This window comes from Electrona antarctica, assembly GCF_951216825.1.
Source record: "Electrona antarctica genome assembly, chromosome: 10".
Taxonomy (NCBI): Eukaryota; Metazoa; Chordata; class Actinopteri; order Myctophiformes; family Myctophidae; genus Electrona; species Electrona antarctica.
In genome coordinates, this window is record NC_136791.1 from 12,258,961 (window position 1) to 12,276,166 (window position 17,206).

A 17,206-nucleotide genomic window follows, 5' to 3' on the forward strand; every position below is an offset into this window, starting at 1 on the left:
ACGCGCACGCACGCGCGCACACACACATCATACTGTACAATACATGCACACCAAACCTGTATTTTCTGATAATTCTTAGCGTTTGTTTTAGTGCTCCTGTTCCCCTGACATCCTTGGTTTATACTAGGAAAGCTTTTAGATGTTTTATTCCGATATGTATAGGAAACATATCTGTACCATGAGAGTGTTCAGGTGGTGCAGGGGTAAACAACACCGTGCATGGAGACTGGAGATGGATTCCTCCACAGTGCCTCCGGCTTGGCCTGGTGATCCCTCCTTGTGGGATCACACAATAGACCTTTTTCACGGCAGCCATATAATATTGACATGAAATTGTATACGTTAAACACAGGTGTTTGTTACCTAGCAATGATGCTACGATTTAGTTCCATTTAGTATAGCACAGGCTTTGCAGTGAACCATCATGCACACTAGCAGCACTCTGACTCTGTCTGACCTTAAAGATGGAGTGCCGTGATTTGTTTCCACCCTAAAACATGATCATCAAGTCTTATTATTATATAAGGAGGTATAATTTTTTCAAAAAGGTTTACAGTATTTGTTAAAATGTTGTTTTATGTGGGCACCCCCACCAGTTCATTAAGTATGCCTGGTTTGCCTGGTGGGTGGTGATGGGTGGTGATCCACCTGAAGTTAAGCCGCACCCACAGCTGTAGTTGTATGATAAAGGGGGAGGGGTTACGGGAGGGGCTGATAGTGTGATGTCAATATATTACTGTTAATTTCATTGGCCCGTTTGACTGTCAAGGGTTCAGCCTCCAGGAAGAAACCCTAAATACAAAGTGAATACACCATTGCACATAAAAACGACTCCAGGGTGTCTAATAAAGTACTGTCACCTCATAGACACATGAAAAACTGGAAAAATACAAAGATTGTGGCACTCCCTCTTTAACCCATTTTGACCTGAGATCAGATTCTAAAAATGTCTTCTACATACTGACCTGGAAAAGCTATGTTTCTATGTCAGTGGTTCTTCGATTTTTCAAAAATAGCAGACCTACAAGCTCGTGGCGCGCTATAAGCTTGTAGATCTGCTATTTTTCAATAGCTAAAGCATGACATAATGCTAACACCAAAAGGGGTTCCCGCCCAGAATGGGGTTAAATGGATTGGAACCTGTTTAGTGTTTACTCTTTACCCATCTATTTCATGTCATAATGGCTGCTGTGAGGCCTATTGGCTGTCAGGGAACCTGTTCAGCAGGGAGTGGAACTGGGAGAGATAACGTCTTCCTCTGCACACATTACGGCACCCTTCTGGTGAAACTGCTCACTGTCAGGTGAAGAATAGTTGCGGGTGATTTTGTCCATGTGTATGAGATGTGGTTGTCTACATTCTCCACATGACCAACAACTAGGGTTTGGCAGTGACAAGGAATTTGGGAGGAATTGGCAATGACCGTGGAGAAAAACTAAACTAAAAACAATGAAATTACAATAAAATATATTAAAATAAGACATACAGAAAACCATACATTTATACTACCTGTCACTACCTGAATTGTTATGCGGTAAACCCCAATTCTCTGTACTGCAGAGCAGGTTAAAACAAACACTCAGAATTTGCAAATAATATTTTGACCCAGGTTTGGTAAACACGAACATGCACATTCAGATATTGCACCTATACACACACGCTATTGCACATGCACGCATGGATACACACACACACAAGGCTCCTGCAAGGTAAAGCAACGCGCCCTGGACTTCATATTCACGATGGCGACTGGCAACGATATGCATTGCACTGTACAGTAGGTGCAGGAACGTTCAGCTCTGCATCCGCCATCATTCTGGACTCCAACAACTGGTTGTGGCTGCTGGTGCTGCTGTTTTGTTGTTGCATCACACTCTGACCCCTACTTTGTCTTGTTTGACACGTTTATGCTGATGTCATGCTAAGGTTGCACTAAGGTTTAAAGCCTGCTCTGATTTACACTTAGTTCCAAAAAATTGCTGAGCCAAGCTCACAACGCATCGCAGTGTGACGTGTTGTAAGCATGTAGATCGGCTATTTTTGCTGCGCGACACTGTGTGTAACAAAGTAGTCAAGACAAGTCTTAGGATTGTTGGAATGGCAAATGTGTTTGTTTGCCCTGGATGTATAAATTGGTACTGGCTTCACAAGTCCCTCCTTTATGTTCTTGATTTGGTAAAGTGGTTTAACGGAGGGGTCAGTGGCCCTGACTGCTTATCGCTGTTGTCAGTCACTCGTTGTCTGGCCAACCTGTGAAGCCAAGGATGACAGTCTCCCAAAGACTCATGGGTAACGTAGTTCTGATGTTACCTGGTTGCTTGCCATTACAAACTGCTTATTAGCCTGCTTAGTCTGAATGTGTCAGACTAAGATCACTGCACACCACTATGCACATCACCGTATGGTACTAACTGCCAGGGATCCTGAGACCTAACCTTCAGCTACTTGTGGTGAGAAGGTGGCGGTGAGACTCTCTGGTCAGCCTTGTATCATCATTGCATCTCTGGCAAACAGGGCACATGGACTGAGGCTTGACTGAAAGCAACATGACAAGCAAAGCTTTGTCATGGGTGATGTGATGAACACGCACTAACTTGTATTCACGCTGCATGCAGCTCATCGCAGAACACAAACTAATTGTGTTTGTTTAATTGCTGTTACAATGGCTATGTTGCTTTTATTACAAAATCACTTTGCAATCTTAACATTTTAATGTATTTGGATAACAATGTTTTCATTATGTGTTTTGAGTTTTGACCATGCTAAACAAACTTTTTGGGGGTTATTGTTGAATAAACTAGTTCAAGATGAGGTACACAGAAAAATCCTGAGTGAGGGTCCATAAGTGCCCGCAAAGCACGAGTAATTTTTTCCACTATGAGGGATAACTTAACACTCAGGATTTTACTGTGTGTGTTCCCAGTGTGGTCTGAAAGAACTTGTCCAATACTTAAATCGTAGGGAAATGACATCATCGGAGCAGCCAAGCGGATGGCTCTGCTAATGGCTGAAATGTCTCGGCTGGTGCGTGGTGGGAGCGGAAACAAGCGAGCGTTGATCCAGTGTGCCAAGGACATCGCCAAGGCCTCAGATGATGTGACGAAGCTGGCCAAAGAAGTGGCAAAGCAGTGCACCGACAGACGCATCAGAACAAACCTGCTTCAGGTATCAACATAAGCACACACTTCCGCAGCGCTTTACTGAGATAATGGTACATGACAATAGGGCTGCAACTATCGATCATTATCTTAGCGATTATTCTATTGGTTACTTTTTTGATGAATCGAGTAATGAAGAAGTACGTTGTATTTATTTTTATACCAAAACGAATCGATGCAAAAATATCTGACAAAAATAACTAAGCCCAGCAAACCAAATGAGTCAAATGACGTCATGATAACGTTATGATAACGTCCTCCAGTGACTCCGGTGACGTTCAGGACTAGGCCAGATCACAGCCCATATGGGGATGATCTTTACGTTCAGGACTAGGCCAGATCACAGCCCATATGGGGATGATCTTTACGAAATATGTCCCAAACCGCCCCCTAAGGTCTTCCACTGCTGGCCTGCTCGCTTTGCCTAAAAAAATGGCAATAAAAAAATACGGGGAAGCAGCTTTTTGCTTCTACGGGCCGACGGCGTGGAACAAACTCCCACTGTACCTTCGACAGGCAGCCTGTGTAGACATTTTTAAAGCTCAGCTCAAGACCCACTTCTACACCCTTGCTTTTAATTGATTTATTTGTCTTTTAAAAAAAATGTTATTCATGTCCTCACTGTATTGTTTATGCCCTGCCTTTCTTTTCTTTTTTGTGTAAAGCACTTTGAGCTGCATTTCATGTCATGAAAGGTGCTATACAAATAAAGTTTTATTATTATTATTATTATTTCCAGGACGTCTTCACCAGTTTAAATAATATAGCTTAAGTTGATCTGGCCTTGATCGGACACCCTATAGTACAAGACATGGACACAGTGATTGCAAAACACCTTCTAACATAATAACCCATGTTTGTCTTAACAAAGGTGTGTGAGCGCATCCCTACTATCAGCACTCAGTTGAAGATTCTCTCCACCGTCAAAGCCACCATGCTGGGACGAACCAACATCAGTGAAGAAGAGTCAGAACAGGTAAACATACACAATGACACAGGCATTACACATTACACAATCATTTTGTTGGCCAAGTGCAATCACACTGCTCTTTTAAGTAAACAAACAATCAAAGGACTAAGAAATCGCTGCTTCGGGTGGAAACAGTTAAAAACAGTTACTTTTCAACATTCAAATCCTGAAATGGCAAACAGCAGATTTACTGTACAAGCTCAGCGTGTGGATCTGCTGTTTATGCTACTTTTGTGTAACAAAGTGGGGCATTCATTTACAAAAAAAACATAAAGTTAAAATGTAGAGAAAAGAGCTTTCTGCCCAATAGCAATGAAATGCCAACTGTGGAGATTAGCTCCAGACAGCTCCAGACAGAGACACACATGCACGCACGCACGCACGCACGCACGCACTCACTCACTCACGCACGCACGCACGCACGCACGCACGCACGCACGCACGCACGCACGCACGCACACACACACACACACACACACAAGTTATATGTAACGTTGCTATTAGGTCTGAGCTCCGTGTTCCCGAATCCCGCTCACTGCCAAACTATCCTTGCTGTCTAGGCCACAGACATGTTGGTCCACAACGCCCAGAACCTGATGCAATCAGTGAAGGAGACCGTCAGAGAAGCAGAGGCAGCGTCTATCAAGATACGCACGGACGCAGGTTTCACGCTGCGCTGGGTCCGCAAGACCCCCTGGTACCAGTAGACCAACCAGGTAGCTCCGGCTGGCCACTCCTTGAGCCTGGAACCAACAACGAACAATTCCCAATACAGGTAGCACACAACGACCTCGTTGTTGGGATAACGAGTGATCACACAAACCTCCCGGAAGAGGAGGGTCTGTCACGTGGTGCTGGTGCAGGTGGGTTCCAACCATCCTTCACTGTCATCTGGATGTGTAACATCAGGGATTGTGTCACATGTCACATGGTACCATGACGGAGTGGGTCCGTACAGACCCCGATCGACGCCACTGGTTCCCAGGTCTGTAAAGGTGGCTGCACACTGGTGCGTTTTTTAGCTGCGTTTTGCAGATCCGAAAGTAGTATATGCTATCATTAACTGTCAGCCTATCACCAACACCCCACTAGACTAGACTAGACTGATCAAATAGACCCGAAAACACTTTATACGGACGAAATATTCGGTGCCAGTGTGCAAACTTAATTGACATAAAGTGAGGTTGATTATTTGTTTTACGTCCTCCAAAATTCGCTCCGATATTCGGCTGAAAAGAACACACCAGTGTGCAAACACCTTAACTCTGAGTGTACAGATGGAACCAAATTATCCATTTGGTCTCATTTGTACACTCTCAGTCTCAGAGTTACATTAACATTGATGATTTTACAGTGTATGTAGATTGGGCCAGAGATAAGAACTGTATCAAATGGGGTCCTAAAGGGTTGAGAATGACTGTGCTATGCCTCCCTTTATCTGTATGTATGGTCTTGCATAGGCTAATCAGAGACAGTTTTTAATATATATTTTTGGTATTTTGGGTTGTAAGAGTTTATCCAAATCCCAGGTATATATTTTTTGCATGAAAATGTTTTCTATTTTCTAAAGGTAAATTATGACATAAAGAGGTAAGCTCTCAGAGGACCTTAATTTACTTTTGGTTCAGTTTTATCCGTCAGACTTTCTTAATGTCTATTGTATATATTGTTTTATCATCTGCAACACTCAGTTATGGGCTTAATTCGCTGATTTTGCCACTTGTATATGTAACCTTTTTCCTGGCTGATCGCTCACATAAGCTCTCCTCTTTTCATGTTTACTTTTATTGATAACATTTTTGTTAATGGGAGATTGGTCAGAAAACTGAAAGGTGACACAACACACCAGATGCTGCTGTTTGTCAGGTGAAATATTTAGGTCAGGTACGTGATTTCATTGTTTTATTTTGAATTGAAGGACTGAAGGTTCTGAATTTGAATTATGGGTTGAAAATACAGTATAAATCCTTTTCAAAAGCCCATTATGCAATATTCATTCTTAAAGAATATTGAAAAATATAGTCCACAAATTTCACCCGACGGCATAGAAATGCATTAGGAGATAGTTACATTTGTGGTTGGTATCTTGTATTATGTATCATTTTATTTAAAGATTAACAATGAAAAATGCCAAAGGATATGATGTTATTATCATTAGACTAATACAGAAGAGAGCAATGTAAAGGAGTGTGGTTTGTTGTCAAGTGGGGATCATGGGGAGTCTGGTGCACCTGTGATGGATTGAGTTGATTACCTGTCAGGCTTTAAAAGACATCATTTTTGTCATCTTATGTCAAATAATTATGCTTCAGTGAATTGCATTTATGGTTTGCAGCTTCAGTTATTTCACAGAAATGTTTAAAACTAATAAACTAAATTAAACTTAGTAACCTAAGTAACCTCAGGCCAGTTTAGCTCCAACAAGTTTGTCACAATTCTAATCTGTTTACTGTAATAAGACTTAAGACATACGTAATACTGAAATAGCCTATTTGGCTGATTAAGGCCTGGGCTATACCTATATGGATCTTTTTTCAAACACAGATTTTTTTGTGCGTTTGGGCCTTTCAGCCACACACAAACAGCGTTTTCGGCCACTCAAACGGAGGTTTTTGAGTGTCATGCGAAACAGAGCTTTTGAGAAACGATGACGTCACCACTCATTAGCGCATATCATTTTTACTATGATATAGGAGAAAAATGCAGCTTGCGCCTGGAAACTACACAGATATCTATCCGATTGTTCATGTTTTTATATCACTGTGTTAATAAGTAACTTATCATTGTTGCATCAACTGCACCACGTCACCAGCGAGAAATCCAATATGAATTGTACTGGTGCGGAGGGCGAAGCTTGAATAATAGGTTAATTGCGGACCTATAGAGAAACTGTGGATAATGCGTGGCGTGGTGTGTGCATACTGCATAACCATGTGAAACTATATTCTTGTGCGTAAGCGTAGTTAGTCTGACAGCTACACCGGCGCACGCCACATGGATTTGAGAATCATGCATTTCCTCGCCTATTGTGACATCCCCTACGACGTGTACATTGCGATGAAACACGACGGTCAGTTGTGAGCTCAACAAGCTCACAACTGGTTGCGGACACGACACTTCTATAAGTCTGACTCTGCTATTATTTTCTGTGCAGGACTTGCCAGCAGATTTTTTTAATGTTTTTTTTTTTACTAGTTGAGAAACAGTGAGCTGAATGACCTGGTGACATTGATGACCGTCCATGCAGTCATTTAATAACTGTTATTAACTTTTCACTTTTTGGGGGCCCCTAAGCTTGAGCCTCCGTGTGACAACACCGCGGCCACGCGGAGGCTGAAGCTCAGGGGCCCCCCTAGCTCAGAGGCCCCTGGGCCTGGGCCCAACAGGCCCGTTGGATATTCCTCCCCTGCTTGCCAGAGCAATGATAAAGTGTCTATCATTGGGTGTATGAATCAGAATCATATTTTTAAATTATATGGAGACATTGGAGAGAGAAGATCGAGTGTCAGGATTTGGAGATTCACGCACATACTGTAGCATGACATGCTGACAGACAATGCAATGAGCATGTTCCACTTCCACACACAATTTAGGTGGCTTTTAAAATGGGGTACCGGTATTCATTTCCTTCATTAAAAAATATGATAGGCCTATGTATTTGGCACCTCATAAGTGTAAATCAAATAGCCTACAATTGAAACCTGCTACTGCAGTGATTTTCTCCTGTGTTCAATGCGTTTCTGCGTTTTTGTGTGAACACAGATATCTTTGTCGTATGGGCAGTGATTTATTTTTAAACGGAGGACGAAAATATCCGTTTTGCAAAAGATCCATATATTTATAGCCCAGGCCTTAATGTCTTTTAACCACTTGAGCCCTATTTTATACTTTGTTAATTAGCCCAATTAATTCCAGGTGCTTACTGCTGCTAGAGCATGCTCCAATTACAGCTAATGACAAACCAGAGATGCTCGGGAGTTACTCTTGAGGTTTATCATGTTCTAGCAGAAACAATTCATTGTTTTTATTCTGCTTTCATTATTTAAATGTACTGCTGAACTTCTGACCAATCTCTGTAACAGTTGAACTGTTTACTTTAGGACAGGGGTCTTCAACAGGGCACCCGGGACCCCTAGGGGGTATTTTATTTTGCATTAACCAGTGCCACTTGAACCCTAGCACCCCTATTCTGAGGAGAACTTTAGCCAAAGATAGCAGATCTACAAGCACACAAGTCAACACCTCACACTGCCTGGCTGCGAGGCATTGTGAGCTTGGGCTATTTTCAGCCAAGAGGTTTGGTGTAGAGGGAAAGAAGAACAGACAGAACAGAGTGAAAGGTCCAGTTTAAATGGTTAAATGTCTGAAAATACATATTAACATGAATCCACAGCGCTTGACAGTGCTGTCAAACAAGTCTATGAAGCTATCTATGAAATCTAGGAAAACGTTTTAATCTATCCCTGCTTCAACTTTCTCTCAGATAAGGGGTCCTTGGCCTGAAAAACGTTGAAGACCCCTGCTTTAGGACTTTTTCATAAATGCCAATGTTTTTTTTCTTTGTTTTTTTTGACAACCAACAGCAGCCCACTCTGGAACCTTCTCTGTGTGTTTAGTAGTCTGGATGCTGTCAAGCATTCTTTAGAGGATTTCCATGAGACCCCGGTGGTTTGTGAATAATGTGAAACTTTGTGTGATGTGGTGGCATGGCTTATGCCACTCTTATTACTTAATTTATAATTTTGAGAGGCAATTGTTTAAAAGTGTTTTGTCTGGAGCAAGTGAACAACACCATTAAAGCACCTTGCTAATAGCAGTTTATATACAGTCAGAGTATCGGTGATAATTAGATTTTTCTTGAACTTAGTTCAATCTACGCGAATATTTTTTTTATATATATATTTTCTTAAGATGTCAGTGTTAAAAACAAAAACAAAGCATCAAAGATTTGGATGATGGCCTCAGCAGCAGGTTTCGTCAAGCTGTGGACGGTATTAGCAGTGGTGGGCTGTCAGCCTGTCACCTGCATGGTGGTTAACTTAAGCTCTTCTGTCAAAAATGTTAAGAAATGTTCTAAACTAATTAAATTTGCTGATCTAAAAGCTCAGCCATTTTCAAAACATTTCTGACATGCTCAAAATACAATAGGGACACCAGGGTTAACGGCAGTGCTTTGGCTGTTGTGGCACAGATTTGTTTACTGCAATTTATTTATGTAATTATAGCCTACAGAGCATGTAGCAGTCACTGAGCTCTTGACTAAGACTGAGAGGGACACGATGTGATGGTGCTGCACGCAATGTTTCACACCCTGAATGTATTATGTATAATGATAAGTTATAGCCCTGCCAACACATCTGCTGTGCCTTGGATTAATAAAAGGACAATAATGAAGGCTCTGACTTGGTCATTCAATGCAATTGCCATTACAAATAAATTATTTTGACCTGGAATGGACAACCTTGTCGGAGTGTTGGCTGAAAAAGACTAAAGAGCACACAGTGACATCACATACACGCACTTTAGGGAGTAAAACTTTTCACACATTTAGATAAGGGATTGTGCAATACTGTGTAGAGTGAAAGGGTGTATTCCACATTAACACTCTTGGGGGTGCTTTTGCTAAACTAGATTGCCTGGAACAGTGTCAAGTATGACCAGCTAATTTAACGATGATTCATCTACAGTACACACTATTCCTTAAAAATGCTTAAGCTTATGTAGTTGACCAGGGTCTATGGACTATATCTTGTGCCACCTCTTGCCCCTTAAACTTATTTGCCATTTTTTACCATTTTGAAAAACCTTTTCAAATTGTTCAACTAGCCGATCTACATCGACACGTTGTGAGCTTGCAGATCGGTTATTTGAACTATTTGAAAGGGTTTTTCAAAATAGTAAAAAATTGCAAATAAGTTTAGGGATAAGATGGGACCCCATTTGTGGTTCTCTTTTTTCCCTCCACAACATTTCCTGTGCGAAAATAGATGATCTACAAACCCAACACATCGTGTTACGAGGTGTTTTGAACTTGTAGATCGGCTGATAGGGTTCATATGATTAACCAGTCTTAATAATAATTACAAAAAAACAAAAAAAACACCAACAATAAAACAGTGTGTAGATATTTATATTTCACCATGGCCAAATTTAGCCAATAGACACTAAACAAACTAAGGCCTCCTTGGTGTACTCTTGATAGTAAGCTGCACAAACACCTGCATTTAAGAATCAGCGTAACACACACTGCAGCCATTTAGTGAATAGTTTAGACATTCAATTCTCTAAAAAATAAACTTCATAATATAAAACTGTCTTTTTAAGTTATGCGACAATGTGTAAAAAACTAAAAACCTTTGCAAAAACTGACTTATCTGGCTGACTATGCTCAGGCAGCAAGCAAGAGAGGATTTCCAAGGCATGTAGGTACTGTGTCACAGTAGGTAGAACGCAAGTCCTGAGTGAGGTCATATTGTGACTATGGCAACACTCAGAACAGCGCTTGATCCATAAACGGGATAAGTGGTCCGAAAAAGAGGAGGAATGGTTTGCAGCGTACAAAAAAAACAAAAACAACATCAACAGTTATGCTGGGTTGCAGTGGGTTCACACTGGTGGCAACAAAGCAACAGGCTACAAGTCATTTTCAGTGGAAGCCTTCAACATGAAGCTTAAAAAAAAGTAACAGGCGTCAGATGTTTTCTGCGCTCCAATGAAGTAACCATAAATAATGTCTCCACCATTTTGACTTCCATTCTCTCCCCCCAGAATTTCTGCTCTCTTCTGTAAATGTGTGGCTGCAAGGGCGACACTGCAGAAAAGTATCTGGTATCTGACCATGGTTGTTGGTCGTTTTGTAGTTTTGTCACTGCTAGTGTGAACGCAGCATTAGCACTTCATGAACAAATGCACAAACAATACTGGTTATTAAGGCTTCCCTTTACAAGTCAAACAACACCATTCATTCACATATAATGTTATACACATAATAAATAACCATTAAGCAATTAATACCAGTGAGCTGGCGGCTATGAAAGGCTCGTCGTAAACCTGGCCCATATTTGGCACGTTGAATTGTTGTCTTTGGTGTTTTCAGTCTCTACTTATGTCCTCACTTGGAATTTCCCTGCTTTAGTCACATATTTGACCCCTTTAAAAGGTTTGTACTTCTCTCCGTACATATCAAGACGATTCACCTTCAGTCCTGCATCGGAACAAAGGTTAGAGAAGACACGAACATCAGCAATGTCATAAAATACAGAATTCCAGTGTAAAACCTTATGTTGTCCTACCTTCCAACACAGCAGAAATGCTACATCAGGTTGTAATGTTAACGCCCTATATATTGTACTTCGTTGTGTGATGAACAGTGAAAATAGCCCATCTGTTCAATTGGGCCAGGTTGAAAGTGGTTAAATTAATGTATAATGTTGTACAATTACAAAGATTTTTTTTATTTATTTTTTGTCGTTACTATTACAAATAAGACAGGGCACGGCAACTGAATTTGTCCAGCATAGTTCAACATCAAGGCAATTCAAATTGCTTTACACAAGGCCAGGCAAAAGAAATAGAGTAGGGGCTTTTGGAGGGCTGTAAAGACAACATATTTAAGTTAATACCACCAAGCTAGGGGTCAAAGTTAAAGGTCAATGGGTACCTGATATGGCCAGTTGCTGTATCTTCAGGTTAATGTTGAGTGAGGGGTTTTCCTCTGGTTTGGGGGCTCCTGCCTGTAGACTCAGACTGCCTTTCAGGTTAGGGAGCTTCTGCGGGTTCAGTTTGCCAATGTCCCACACCAGCACCTATCACAACAAAGACCACCATAATGCACTCCATTTTAAAGCCCGGGACGATGTTTGGGGTTTGAGAACATTAAACTTATAAGCAAACATAAATAAATACAAAAAACTTAGATCAAACATTTAAATGAGGTACAGCTGCTGCCCAATTAACTGCCGATATGTCATTAAAAAAGTAAAATAATGGCTGATATATCGGCCGTGCTCTAGTTTACACTGACTAATAGCTACAGTACCTTCGTGCTACTGTCATAGTTATAGTTCCCTTGTGTGGCTGTGAGGTTGGCACTCAACACAGCTTTAGGCATGTGGATGGTTATCATTAGCCCCTCCACCGGCTTTCCCATGGTCTGTTTGGGTCCAACAGTGATATCGAGGCGTCCACAGGAACCACTGTCAAAGAAGTTGATGCTCTGCTTTACATACACTGGGATGGCCACAAGACTGAGAAGGGAGACAAGGAACACCAATTATTTATCGGCGGCGGTGGTTCAGGGGTAGAGTGGCTGAATGGGTGAATGTAATGCACAATCTATGTAAAGCGCCTTGGATAAAGGCGCTATATAAATGCACCATTTACCATTTATCAAGGAACAACAATGAAGGTCTATAATCAGTTAGGCCTGAACTGATTGGATTTGTGTATTCAGACATTGTCTACCTATCTGTGTTGGTTGCTTTGTAACAAGCAAACATTTTCAGTGAGCGACAATGTCATACGACAAAGTATAGTTTCTGTGTCCAATGTCCAGACTGAGACACATCATTAAAAATCTGATTTGAATTGCATTTCAATCCATTTAGGAATGTAGGTTAAATTAAACTGTTTTTGCTGTTCAAAGTAGATAAAAATCACACCCGTGTGAACCCCCCCCCCTCATTAGCAGGCAACAGTGCAGCACTATCTCTCTCTGTTTCTCGCACAACAGCGCCACTTTTGCCCCTACTGGTACTCATAGTAACAGTCACATACATAGTCACATAGGTAGGTTAACACGGACATTGCTGTTCCTTGGAGTGGTTGCACCACTCAAAAATAAATTGATTCTAATGGGGAGAGGCCAAAAATCAGGTTTTAGGCTGTCCATCTGAACATAACCTTAGTGATTACATGGCAACATTTGAAACCTTGTTGACAAGCCTGTGAATATTTCCACAATTCTACAGTCATGCATTCCACAGCCAAGACACTCCTCGAAAGACAATAAGTACCAAAAGCTGTTGCCAAATGCCAACTAACACAATTAACATTCACATGTAGTCTTATTTCTGGCGAGAATTCATATTTGCCAAACACAAGGCCAAAGTGCCGTTCAAAATTCAAAAATTACTCAATGCCTTAATTGCTGATCTGATGCTCCCAGCATGGTTTCTGGGTTTGAAAACCGTAACTGGGTGCACAACTAGTTCGCGTGTGTATTGTATCATATCATGACCCTATGCATGGGTTCAAAATATAATCCTGACGTATAGTATGAGTGGGATTTGAACTTGTGAACTTACTTCTGTGCACTGACATGATAAGTCATGAGCGTGAAGTTTCCATCTGGGGGGACGAATGAGAGGACACGCTCAGACTCCCAGCGCTTGTACCTCACACAAGGATGGAAACTCACGTCATCAAGGAGACGGGGATTCTGCAGGTAAAGATCAAGATGTGATTTATTTGAACACACAGTTAAGTGTCCATAAAGGGGCCAAGAGGAAATTAACCCACCATAAACGAAAGCGTTAGGTCAGGCATCCCAGTGAGTTTAACGCAGGCCTCAATCGCACCCTGGATCTCTGCAAACACTGTAGTACCTGTACACCAGTCCCGTTAATTGAACAAAGCAGTTAGCTACATTTGAAATACTACTAAATCATCCTGAATCTCTGAAGGTCACCATGCAACTCCTTGGGTCCAAACAGTTAGTTAACGCTAAAACCATCTTGACCCTTTGGTGTGGTTTGGGCCATTGAATTCCATGCGTTGAATCACTAGGGTCAACGTGCAACAAGACATATCACACCACAGGGACAACGCTAAAACCATCTTGACCCTTTGGTGTGGTTAGGGCTTAAGGATGTGTCTCATCTGTACCTGATTTGTCCAGAATGGCATCTATTTCCTCTACCACGTCAAAATATGCCTCATTATTAGTGTATTTCACTCCAGCCCGCCTCCATGGAACAGTTGACAACGTACCAGTTGGTAATGTTTCCCCAACATGACTACTACCTGCAAAAAAAATGCATTCAGTACAAAGGTGGTTCTCATGAATGATTTGGGTGTACAAACTGTACAACTCGCATGAACTTTTAACAGTGGTACAGGTAGTGTTCTGAGGTAAACCTGTTTACCTGTGAGCGTATTTACAACCGTTCGCAGGATATTCGGAGGCCTAATCATCTCTTTGAGGACATTGGATTCAGTTGCCAGAGGAAACCCGTTGTCCAGCATCTCCTCTAGTAGCTCATACACTACCACCACGTTGTCCTTGATAATCACCTCGGAGCATTCTCCAAAGTAGTCCTGGAAATGACAAGCCCTGTTATTAATAATAAACTGACATGCTAATGAATCATTGTTGCAGAAATAGGTGCGACCAGTGTATATTTCATGTCGTATTCCTTGGAAAATAATTGGGTTGAAGATCAGTGGTCAGTATAAGAATGGTGAGAGCCAGGTCAAAAAAAAGTCAGTCATACGATTTGTCACACACGTTACCGCAGTGAAATTTGTTCTCCGCATTTGACCCATCTCTTGGAGCAGTGAGCCGCAGCCAAGGAGCGGTGAGCTGCAGCCGTGCCGCGCTCGGGAATCATTTGATTAGTAGATTTGACCCCCCAATCCAACCCTTTGATGCTGAGTGACAAGCAGGGGGGCATTGGGTGCCATTTTTAGTCTTTGGTATGACCCGGCCGGGGATCGAACCCCCGACCTCCCAGTTTCAGGGCGGACACTCTAACCACAAGGCCACTGTCTGGTCAACTGCCATTGATTCTCTCTTTTCAATGTGAAAAGGGTCTCATCCCTTTTAATAGTGCATGAGAGTCTATGGAAAATATGTGCCAACCCCCTATCTAAAATAAAAACAAACATCCTGTGTTGTACATTATTACCACCACACAGGTGTCAGGCTCGGGTTAGGGTCATCCTTTATGATTTTAAAATTCCCTCTTAACGGTTCCTATAGGGCAGTGGTTCTCAACCTTTTTATACCGAAGTACCACCTCAGAAAATAGACCGTAGGTGTGTTGTCATGCCCCTTTCAGCACGGCTGGAGAGCCTATTTCAACAAATTATTTGGTCAGAAGAACTACCTGTAGTAATATAAATATTTCATTCCACTTTTGTCTGTTTTCTCCTTTTTTGGGTGACTCCTGTGACCTGTGTACCACCAGAGGGGCGCTCAAGTACCACCAGGTTGAGAATCACTGCTAGAGGGGGTTCCCTTAGAAATCTGTAACTCTGAGACCCCTTTTCCACCGGTTGGTTCCTAATGGGAACCAGTTAGTCCATGAGCCAGAACTCCAAAATTAGAACGTTAATTATGAATTGAATGTGTAAAACCATACCTATATTAGATGGTTATCACCATGAAACTTCCCCAGTTGATTACTTACACAAAGACAATGATTTATTGTATTACAAATGAGGCATTATATAGGGAAAATATGCAAAAAGTAGAAAATATGAAAAAGCTACTACTGTGGAAGCGTTATCGTATTAATATACAATATTGATCCTATAAACAATTTAATATAGGTATAGTTTTACACACTCAATTCATAATGGACATTCCAATTTTGGAGCTCTGGCTCATGGACTAAGAAACAAAAATAACTGCCGGTGGAAAAGGGGTCTCAGTGTACAAATGGAACAACGGGTCCATTTGGTTCCATTTGTACCCTCTCAGAGTTATGGTGGTCCTCTTAAAATTAAACAACAACCACTAGTATGTCATTGTATAGATTAGATTCTATACTATGGAAGATGAGTCGTTCTTCCAGCCGAGACACGTTTTTTTTTGTTTTTAATATATTTTCCTTACTTAGTCAGATGACAATAAAAGCTTTTTAAATTCAACCGAGGGGAGTGCTTTGGAAGCCCACTTACCTAAGGGAAATAACTTCAAATGTGTTTCTATTGTAACCTCTCCAATGAGAACCTGTTTTTCAGTTACTAGTGACAACTATACGGACCACGCAGCGCTTCCTCTTCTCTCTATTCTCTGGTTCCTCAATGTTGGATTACGTTAGACCAGTATGTCTGACTATAACAAAGTTAGAACAATGACCTTCCACAGACAGACCTGAAACATCTCCGCCAGTCTGTGCAGGAACTCTATCACAAACAGCGGAGGAACCTCAGTCTGGATGACAGCTAGGAAGAACAGCTTGTCTCTGTATATACTGATAAGGTAATGGTGTGGCGTCTGAAGCACAGGTGGAACATTTTCTGGCTCCACTGCCTTCTCCTTTGCCTCGAAGAAGTAATCACACACACTCCGGCTGATGACACTTTTCCAGTGTTTCTCCAGGAAGATGTCTCCCGAATGATTAATCAGAAACAGACTGTGGATCATCTCAGCTGGAAGGAGAAACAATGCAGTGGTTTGTGTGTCAACAATGGGGTTTTATGGAGTGAATGTGAGAGAGCAAGAATGTGTGAGTGAGAAAATGCATGTCAGGGGGAGAAGGGGGTTAGAGGGAGAGAAAGAGAAATAACTTCACAACATAGTTTGATAATGCATTCAAAACACACTGCATTAGGACAGAAATTTGTGATTGGTTGATTTATTGTATACTTTATTAGGCAAAATGTAGACAGCATGTACAGTCAGACTTATGAGCTAAAAGGATAACTCAAAAAGGTCCAGGGGACTTGTTTCCAGTATCCACTGTGTCCTGACCTATGTAGAAACGATGTGTAAATATTGTCACCTGTCTACTGTTTGTCTAAAGTGCTGGAAAACCACAAACGTGACCAAAATGTAGCCTCCAGCTCAAGCTGAGATTCGGAAACTCTTCAAACTACAGATCAAATATTGAAAGTAAAGCAATATGCACCACACACAAAACATCCGTCGGACCACTTTCAAAGACCTCAATGGCAACAACTGGCCATCACCCATCATCTGGACACAGTATGTTTATTTTTAAATAGGCATATAAAAGTTTTACCTGCTGGAGGACTCTCGCCCGTGGCAGGAATGTAACTTTATTTGTGGCAAATATGGCAGAAGACGTGTCTGTCTGGACTTAGCTGCCTATAGCTAAGCCTGACTGCA

At 41.6% G+C, this 17,206-nt stretch overlaps 2 protein-coding genes across 4 annotated transcripts in view; one reads left to right on the forward strand and one right to left on the reverse strand.

The window, feature by feature from the left end:
* LOC306930936 (vinculin-like) overlaps nucleotides 1-6,514 on the forward strand; it is a 45,260-nt gene extending 38,746 nt beyond the window's left edge. For all 3 annotated transcript variants that reach the window (XM_079512049.1, XM_079512050.1, XM_079512051.1), the window contains 3 exons: nucleotides 2,962-3,165; nucleotides 4,030-4,134; nucleotides 4,689-6,514. In XM_079512049.1, the coding sequence (XP_079368175.1) occupies nucleotides 2,962-3,165; nucleotides 4,030-4,134; nucleotides 4,689-4,835 (456 nt within the window). In that variant the 3' untranslated portion in view covers nucleotides 4,836-6,514. The remainder of the gene's footprint in view (nucleotides 1-2,961; nucleotides 3,166-4,029; nucleotides 4,135-4,688) is intronic.
* A 3,728-nt stretch (nucleotides 6,515-10,242) lies between these two features.
* Nucleotides 10,243-17,192, reverse strand: ap3m1 (adaptor related protein complex 3 subunit mu 1). The gene is made up of 9 exons (XM_079511607.1): nucleotides 17,100-17,192; nucleotides 16,229-16,506; nucleotides 14,274-14,445; nucleotides 14,014-14,151; nucleotides 13,648-13,733; nucleotides 13,434-13,567; nucleotides 12,167-12,374; nucleotides 11,789-11,933; nucleotides 10,243-11,332 (listed from the first exon to the last, which is right to left on the reverse strand). Exons 2-9 carry the CDS (start codon nucleotides 16,499-16,501, stop codon nucleotides 11,232-11,234), a joined length of 1,257 nt encoding a protein of 418 aa, XP_079367733.1. The 5' UTR covers nucleotides 16,502-16,506; nucleotides 17,100-17,192; the 3' UTR covers nucleotides 10,243-11,231.
* Nucleotides 17,193-17,206: the final 14 nt, after the last annotated feature.